General features: G+C 39.5%; 1 protein-coding gene across 1 annotated transcript; it reads left to right on the top strand.

Annotated features, from left to right (window-relative positions):
- Window positions 1-734: 734 nt before the first annotated feature.
- On the top strand, window positions 735-8,788 carry PHALS_01353 (dnd system-associated protein 2; the record flags this gene model as incomplete). The annotated part of the gene is made up of 3 exons (XM_024718690.1): window positions 735-2,380; window positions 2,439-3,686; window positions 3,745-8,788. The coding sequence occupies 3 exons, from the start codon at window positions 735-737 to the stop codon at window positions 8,786-8,788; spliced, it is 7,938 nt and encodes a 2,645-aa protein (XP_024572616.1).
- Between the last annotated feature and the right edge of the window lie 1,078 nt (window positions 8,789-9,866).

The following is a 9,866-nucleotide window of genomic DNA, read 5'->3' as shown; positions in this document are numbered from 1 at the left end:
CTGGTTTTTTGGGCACTTAGCGCGGGTTTAGCGCGTCGTCGCTTGCATGGCGGCGCGCGACAGGTATAATCCACAACGTTTCCGCATCCCCTTCAGTGCCGAAGTGGCGAAATCGGTAGACGCAGTTGATTCAAAATCAACCGTAGAAATACGTGCCGGTTCGAGTCCGGCCTTCGGCACCAAAAGATGCAAATTAAAGTCGCTTAAGGGCGGCTTTTTTTGTGTCAAAAATGCGATTATTGTGTATCTTTTCCGCTATAGTAACTTTTTCAAATTCAACGAATTTCCGCGCACTAACGGCCTTAGCATTACGCTGGGTTGTATATAATGGATAATTAATTTGATTTAAGTGGCTGTGCATATATGTTAAAGCCTCCTACCGAACATCCATGATTTTGGCTAAGAGCTTTCTCGCTGAATCTGAATTTGGTAGAAGGCCACATGCGAAGCATGTGATGTACCATATAGAACACGAGTATTTTTGGGTTATGAAAGTACCTGAAGCCCCACTATTCAAATACGCATGAGACGCTGCGCGAATGGTGTAAATTTGTGGAGAGAATACGGCAAAATGACTTTGAGAAAGTTAGTGGCTAGCTAACACAAAGATGATGACCTTAGAGAGTTATCATCTATGAGATGTGTTAGATCACTGATGTTGCGGAATGTTCAGTAGAGATAACAGATTCATTTATATAGAATGGTTTTTATTTTTCCCTAGGGACCCTGCGGTTATGAGTGCGATCACATTACGTCAAGCGCTGAATGTACTTGCGAAGTCATCTTCATTTTCCGTTACTACAGTGACAGATCGTCAAAAGGATGAATTCGATCAGCTGAAATCACAACTCTTTGTTAAACAAGACATTGAGAGTGATTTGCAACAATACTTGGATACTGCGAAGCCAGGTGAAATAATCTTTTTGTGCGGGAGTAGCGGCGACGGGAAATCCGAGATTTTAACTCGTTGTAAGTCAGATCCTCGTTACCAGCATAAGTTTAGCTTCCACCTTGATGCAACACATAGTTTCGCCCCTCGCCAGTCAGCCATCGATGCATTAGATGATTTGTTTGACAGAAATCATCACTATTCGCAACCTCTTCTGATAGGCATTAATACTGGCATGCTAGCTAATTTTGCCAGAGAAGGAGCTGAACGCCATAAGATAATTCGTTCCACCATCGACAGATTTTTATCTGTAAAACCGGATGGGAAACGTCCATATCAACAAGCCCACTATTCTTTCTTTGATTTTGAGCACTACCCAAAATTTCAATTTGATGAAAATAAACAGTACTCAACTTTCATTAAGTCATTACTAAATAACTTGACGAAGGAAGAAGACGGTAATTTATTCTATTTTGTTTTTAGGAGTGAAGAAGCTAGAAATCCGCATTTAAAAGAGGTGGCTAACTTTAAATTATTAAGTTTGCCTGGGGTGCAGGACGTTATTATCACTCAGCTCTTTAAAGCAAGATTAATCAAGGACCAATTTGTTACAACAAGAACATTACTGGACTTCATATATCATCTTATTATGGGGCCTGGTTATCTATTCGATAATCTCTTCTCAGTTGCTGAGAATGATTTGATTAAAAAAATCGCTGATTTTGATCCAGCAAGACTACATACATATGAACTTGATCAGTTTATTTTACGTTATGAGTTAGGATTGACTGACTCAGAGCTCGATAGTTTCCTGGGCGCGCTCGAGATGTTACATATTAAATTTGACCGCCAAAGTGCTCATTCTGGAGAAGCAGCCTCATTGATTAGGCTCTTCTGGTTATTGCAATATGAATCTTTAGGCAATGACTACCACCAAAAATTTTCAGAATTCTTTAGTGAAGCACTTTTCGAGCGTTATTCAGAAATTTGGCACATGCACAAGAATTATACTGCCAATCCAGAACAAAAAAAATTGCTCAATCGATTTTATGCTTTTGAACTCATAGCAGGATTACAGCGCTATGCAAACCGTAAAGCGCCGGAATTAAGTATGCAAAAAGAAGAGTTCTTCTTGGGAGAATTTGGAGGAGTTAAATTAACTGCACCAGTAGAAGTGAAACCTGATTGGGAAGCAATTCGTAATAAACATACCGCTCATCCAACGGGTTTTGACATCTACTTAAAGGTAGGACAAAACTCACTTCCCCCTGTTCATGTCGGGCTGAATCTCTTTGAACTTTTACACAAACTGAACAATGGCTATCGTCCTAATAAATATGATAAGAATGCCATAGTGCTTTTGGACGAACTTATTGAGCTGATTACTGAACAGGCCAAATCGAGTAGTGATATAAAATTTTATGATGGTAATTCTCGCGTTTATCGCGCGAAAGCAGATGAAGATATGATAACCATCAGTGGAATGGAGGGGTAAATGAATGTATCCTATTAGCGCGGTATTAAAAGTAGGTAATAATCAGTTAGATAGTTACTTGCCGATACGTAATAAAAATAACGACATCAACTGGCAATTTGTCACTGGATTAGTGCTTAGTTATGCTCTCAAGCGTAAAGTTGAGGCTTATAATCCTGAGCAATTCCGTGAAGACTGCAAAATGCATCTACAGGAATTGCTTGATGAACCCTCTTTTTGGAATGTGCTTGAGCGAATGTACTTCTCCAATAAAGATATTTTTCGTGTCTCTCCACTATTTTTACTTTTTCATGCTCAATTTACAGGCGATAAAATAAGTGAAGGCTCTGCAGCAGATAAGCGTTTAGGAACACTTTTTGCTAATTTAATGGGTGACTTAAGCCTTAAGTATCCGATTCAAGATAAAATCAACTTCATTGAGCAAGAAATGTTGAATAAGCTTAATGAAAAAGTAAAAGTGCTAGGCAAAGGCCCATTTCCGGATGAACAACCATACCTCCCATACATGGTTACCTGTTTTCAATCAGATCTGGAGTTTTTATCCCAACATCCGCAATACCTTTTACAGGAATTGACCAATACTTTGCGCTTATACGCTTTTAGTTGGTGCGCACAGTTAGCTCTTAATGTGGATAACTGGCAGGAAGGCGAACCACAAAGCAAATCTTTATTTTTTATACTTGATAGCGAAAAAGCCAGCTCTGAACGAGAAAAAGTTAAACGTTATGGATATAAATTATTCGCAAGTCAAAGTGAAAAACTTTTCCCTATACTCTCTGCATTAGAAATTTTGCAATGGGGAAAAGGTGAGAAAAAACGTCCCCTATGGCAAATTTACCAAGACACTTTGAATGATCTTGGCTCATCTCCAAAGATAATAGAGGATCTTAATAATTATTTACAAGCATTCATAGAAGATCGCGGTCTTGCTTCACGTGAACGTGTTACAAACCTAGAAGGTGCATTCAAACAGTTAATCTCGGTATCCCTTGAACAATTCCAGGGTAAAAAAGATCGCGCAACTGTGAATCGTAAATATACGAATGAACTGGAAAGCGAGATTTGTACAGACTTTATTCAGGTTCGTGGTCGTGCGGGAAAAGTACTTGTATTGAATCAGGATCGTCTATTGTTACTGACCAATCTTACTGTTGGTAAAAATGATAAACTCAGGTTGCATGAGTTACTAAGCGGCTTTGAACAGCGCGGTTTTTATCTCGATAACCAATCGGCTCAGACGTTGGTAGCGTTTTATGAGCGCATGGGGAATGTGGAGCGAATGAGTGACAGTGGAGATGCAGTGTATGTCCGTAAAACAGTATGAAATTTATTTAGCAGAAACTTTCATTGAATGGGTTAGCGATATCATACAGCCAGGTGAACGCTACCAGTTCAAATCTCCAGATCCTGATAATGCTTTAAAACTCTGGCAGGCATTTGTAGAACTGTCAGATGAAAAAAAACTTGAGATTGCTCCTGGCCAATTTGTTTCAATCCTGTCCTGTAATGATGTGCAACTTATTCCTGTTTTGCATGGTGCTGAAACTCCCGCATTTACTGAAAACTACATTTCTCATCTTCGCGATAAGGTAGCGGGACGAAGCGGAGCTTTTGCCCAAACGGCGTTGTTAATCATTCACAACAGCATGCTTGATACTCTAATCAACAGTACAAAAGACGTGGCGGCTCCTGATGCCATCTGGTACCCGCAAACATTTTGCCATCAGTTGGAAAAACTAATTACCACTGACAGTAATCGCTCAGAGTTGTCCCGTTGTTTGTTAGATGATCAACTCGCAACAGTACTTGACGAAGGTGCTACTGTATTTGGTTTTTCATCTTTATACCGTTTGTTGGAGGATGGTAATTTAGATTTCTCAGAGCTCCATCTCTTCAAAGATGATGAACTGCTTAACTTTAGTCAAAAACAATTGCGTACCAGGCTTAATGAAAACAGGAAATTATATCGTCAGATTGAAGACTGTGTAGAGCGTTACAGTGGGCAACTGGAAAACGTTCTTACAGAATTTAGTACTAAATTCATTCAGGAGCACTTCGTTGATAAAGACGATTGGCGCGAGCTTGATTTCTCTGAGTACAGAAAAGAGAAAGAGCTGAATAGTGAGCAAAAGCTTGTACTTGAAGCCGTTACGGTAGAAAACGGTGAGATTTGGCAACGAGCTAAGAGTGCGAGTAAGGCGGGTAAGCGCGATATAAGTTTGCTGGTTCAGGTTGAGCCTGGGCAGTCGATTGTAGAGCTGGAGTTTAGTTTTCAAGGGAATGATCTTCAGGATGACCAGATAAAAATAGCCCATCACAGGCAACTAAAAAAAGAACATTTTTGGCGAACTAGCCGGGCAGGCGGGAAAACGTCTCGGATTATGGCATCGGTACCATTTGATGGTAAGCCGAGCTTCTTTAGCCTAGAAATCACTAATCGCAATAATTCCGCGGAAGAATATAAATTCCGGCTTTTGCTCGTTGAACAAGGCCAGTTCTGGTTAAAAGAAATTAAACATTGCTACCGCATAGAACCCGGCAAAGGACAAATAACATTACAACTTGAAGATAATGAGCTTCGCATAGCGGAGTCAGGAAGTTTGTCCTGCATGCTGGATGGGGAAAGTGAGGATATTGATTGCCGTCAATATGCTTTAGTTAATTTTGATACTTTAGCGAATCAAAGTGATTTGGTTCAGTTTGCGCTCACTTCGGGTGATTCCCGTTTGTTGTTTAATATTGAGGGACCGGGAGCTGAAGAAGGGTTAACGTTACCGTTACTTTTCGACCAGAGCCGTTTTAGTAAACTTTTCAAAGAAGAGGGAAATGCAACCTATAACAGATCAAAGGGTCGCATTATACTCGAAAACACCGAACATAAAGTTGTTGGTGTACGCCAACAGCTATTGATACTTGAAGCCTCACTAATTGATCAACGTTTACTTGGTATTGAATACGACGATAGCATTTTTGAACTGGATGAACTTCTGATTATTTACCCTGAACTTTATAATGCCTACAAGCAGCTATTTGCTTATTATGAAAGCCGAAATACATTGCCTAGCCTGGTGTCGTGGTCATCTGAATATCGTTCTTTGATTAGCTACATTATTCATATTTTTGAAGCGGAATTAAAGAAAATTAGTTTGAGCAGAGCATTGACCTCACAAGAAAAACGCCTTTTACATCTGGGTGTATGTCGTATCGATTCTTGTGATCGTTTATCTCCGCTCCATCCCTTGGTACTTGCTTATCATTTACAGCTGGCAGAAGCTATTGTATCAGAGTTTGAAAAGCAAGCTTCGGGATCATTCGCAACTTTACCGTCCATAACGCTTGATCGTCTCGTTGTATCCGGATTAATGCCTTTTGTTTACCATAATGAACATGAATATGCGCAGTTGCAGCCGATGGAGGAAAACCGCTTCTGGATTGAAGTTGTTCCTCAGCGTCAGGTGAGTCATGACTACGTTAAACGTTTGGTAAAAGATAAACTCAATGAGTTCACGGATGCTTATGCACGACTATTTCAAAGCGCAGGGAACAACGCATTAATTGTTAATGCTATTAACCAAGGTAATGCAAAAGAGCTTTTTTTAGGATTAGTAGAATATTTTAAACAGGAAAAAGAAGACGCTATTGCAATACATGTTAACTGCTATGACGTGCATTTATTGCCTAACATGTTCGACCACTTTGCTGAAAGTGGTAGCTATGAGCAGCTTAAAAATGACCTAGATCTTAATAGCGGATCATGGCGTGCTGAAGCTGATATGCTGATTGATCTTTTGCGCAGCCGGTTAACATTCAGCAAATTCGTGTTGCCATCTGAAAGTGAAAAGCTTGCCTATGCCCATTTAGCTTTTTTCACCAATACGGCCCCGGTGGATTGCCGGCAAATTCGCATTGAAGATGCTTCGAGCGGGGTTCTTTGCCATGGATTAATTGCGGGAGAAGGCGCGGAAACGCAAGGAGATGCTTACTTTACTGCATTTGGCTTACGTGGCGTTGATACTGAACCCTATATCGCTTTACGATTGGCTCATTTAATTGGTTGTCTGTGGCAGCCTGCACGACAGAGTAATAGTCAGTATCACGGACAGGGAATTGGCTTGGCTGTCAGCGGTAGTTTTAAACAACTTCTCAACTATTCTTATAATAGTGCACTTTGGACGACTATTATCGATCCTAAAGTAACGCTTGATTTTTTCACAAATCAGAAAGATGTCGTGCTCATTCACTATTCTGATCAATACACTAGTTGTGCAGGTTATGATGCCGTTACAGTGACTAAACAAGTTGACTTATTTCTTCGCCTGCTTAAGACAGAAAATCAATCTGATCAGCGCGCAGTGGACAGTCAGCATTTGCTTGCGGAGTTCAATGCCTTTAACGGCGAGTGGTTATTGAAAATGTTGCGCTCTAGCGATAAAGAACGTAAGGAGAAGCACGGCATCATTGGTGCGTATAAATTTGTGCAATCAATGTTGAGCAAATCCGATATTTGCTGGATTCCTCTTTCGGTTGCAGAAATGATTCGAGTGTCAGGTAATGTCGGGCTGAAAATGAAAGAAAGCGATTTATCCCGAAATCTTCAGGGATATCGCAAAGGAGCTATCTCAGACGATGTCCTTTTTGTTGGTTTTAAAGAGGATAATCTTTATTTATTACCACTTGAAGTTAAAACGGGTGCACGCCCTGACTACAATTACGCAGGTCAGCAGGCACGAGAACTAAAACGTTACCTGGAGCAAGATATCCTGGAGCCTAAAACTTTGGCTTCACAGCTATATCGAGCGCTTTTCATTCGCCAGGTACTTATGCAGGTAGAAAAATTGCGTCTCTATGGTGTTTTAGATAGCTCTAAACTCTCACCAGTACTTAATCGACGCGAATGGTGGCTAACGGGTGATTATCGTTTAGGTGAACTGGATAACTATGTGGAAGGCTTTGTTGTCGCACATGTAGATAGTGGAACCTGCTTTGATCTGTCTTATAAAGAGACGGCAGATAATATTTTACAGATTGAAATTCCTTATTCGCTGTTATCAGCATTGATTACTTCGCAAGGCGGTCAAGAATCATTATCGGTACGCTATCGTGTGCCTGAGAAATATATTCTTAAACCGGCATTTAACAGTGTTATTAACAATTCATATAACATAGTTACACATAAAGCATCAGTGGATAATGAAAAAACAACAGAATTAGAAGATCCATTCAAGCCTGAAGAGCCGTCGATAACTTCTATAATGAGTGATAAACCATTACAGATATTATTCGGCCATGATGCAGTTCGACAAGATCCACTGTACTGGGAGCCAACTAATACAGCGAAGTTTATGAATACTAATACGGGGATTATTGGCACAATGGGAACTGGTAAAACCCAGTTTACTAAGTCATTAGTTACTCAGCTTATGCGTACTCAGACTTGTAACGTTGATGGTAAATCCATTGGCTTACTTATTTTCGATTATAAATCAGACTACGTGGATGAAGCTTTCCTCCATGCAACAAATGCTAGAAAATACAAGTTGTTCAAGCTTCCTTACAATCCCTTGTCATTATTTGGTGACACTCCAATGTTGCCTATTCATACCGCAGGCGGGTTGTCCGAAACGATGGCTAAAGCGTATGGTTTGGGCCATAAACAGCAGCTTAAGTTAGAAAATCTCATTCTTGAATGTTATGACGCAGCGGGTATTTCACCAGAAGATCCTTCTACATGGTCAAGAACCGCGCCAACGATTGAGGATGTGTGGCAACGGTTCCTCGATCAGGAGAAAGTTGAAGAGGATTCATTATACGCAGCATTGTCCAAACTGGCTCGTTACAAGATATTCGAAACTGTTCCTGAACAGATGACAAGTCTCTACGAATTGATTGATGGAGTCACTGTAATTGAATTGGCTGGCTATCCGCCGGAAGTTCAAAACCTGGTAGTCGCGCTGACATTGGACCTATTTTATGCTCAGATGCAAAAGCGTGGAAAACCGGTTGTAAGAGGCGACTATCGTCAGCTCACCAAGATGATTCTCGTGGACGAAGCCGATAACTTTATGCGTCAGGATTTTTCAAGCTTACGTAAGATTCTGAAAGAAGGACGTGAGTATGGGGTTGGCGCAATCTTGTCCACCCAAGAAATAACTCACTTCAAAACTGGTGAGAATAATTACGCGTCATATATTCTCACATGGGTGATACACCGCGTATCTGAGATAAAAAATGCTGATATTAAAGCAGTTTTTAACATCGATGATAAGAATGAACAAGAGTCTTTGATGGGGCAGATTCGTCAGCTTGAGAAGCACTACAGCCTGTATGTCGATGGTAAAAAGCAGGTAGCAAAGATGCGTGATCGGGCGTTTTGGGAATTACAGACTACAATCGTTAAGGAATAATTAAGATGGCTACTGTTACAGACTTTATTATTTTAAACAAGAAACTTGAAAAGCATTTTAAATTGCTTTGTGATATTACGGGGTTCGATAGTTCCTGTTCGCTTACAGAATTGGATAAGAAAAGATTTGGTTTCTATTTCTATATCTTAGAAAATGTCTGTGATATTGATGGTGATTACGATGGGATAATTGATTCCATAATAGATACAGATTTTAATAAAAAATTCTGTGAAGAGTCGATTAATGATTCTGGAATGGATGCTGTATTTATTGACGAAGAAAAAAAATGCGTGAAGTTATTTAATTTTAAATATAGAGAGAGTTTTAATGCAAATAAAACACAATGCTTAAATGATAATTTCATTTCAACAAAGTTCTTGAATTTATGCTTGCTTAAAGATAAAAAAGATTATTCTAAGTACCCCACAAAACTTAAAGAAAAGTTAATAAAATTAAATGATATTTTTAATAAACCTAAGGATATATGGGATGTGAAGTTATATCAAGTCAGTAATGAAGCTCAGGAGGTGAGAGAGATTGATTCTGAATTACAAAATTTAGCGAATATTTATCAAATTCATATCGAATCATTGGCTTTACCCACAATCTCGCAATTTATGTCAATTCGTCCTAAGGACATTAATGCAAGCATGATAGTTAGTAAGGATGCATTAATGTGTTACAGTGAAGACAACAAGGCAACGGCTAAATCTTATATTTTAAGAGTGCGCTGTGATGAGATAATCAGGATTACATCAGATAACGAGCTTACTCGGCGGGAAAGAAATATCGAAGATATATCGGTGTTAGCTGATTCAACTCTTGAGTTTGGCGTTCTCTTTGATAATGTTAGAGGGTTTGTAAAAAACTCCAAGTATAATCCTAATATTGGGGCTACTATAAAAAATAACCCAACTAAGTTCTTTATGTATAATAATGGTATTACCATGGTAGCTAAATCAATATCAGCCACAAACCTGGCAGGCAATCAATCAATGCGATTGGATATTGACGGCTTTCAAATTGTCAACGGTGGTCAAACGCTTAGAGCAATTCATAACTTTAATCAGCAGAATAA

This window comes from Plasmopara halstedii (assembly GCF_900000015.1).
Source record: "Plasmopara halstedii genome assembly, contig: Scaffold_143, whole genome shotgun sequence".
NCBI classification, from domain to species: domain Eukaryota; phylum Oomycota; class Peronosporomycetes; order Peronosporales; family Peronosporaceae; genus Plasmopara; species Plasmopara halstedii.
Note: the sequence above shows the minus strand (reverse complement) of the source record. Positions and strands in the feature narration are given on the sequence as shown.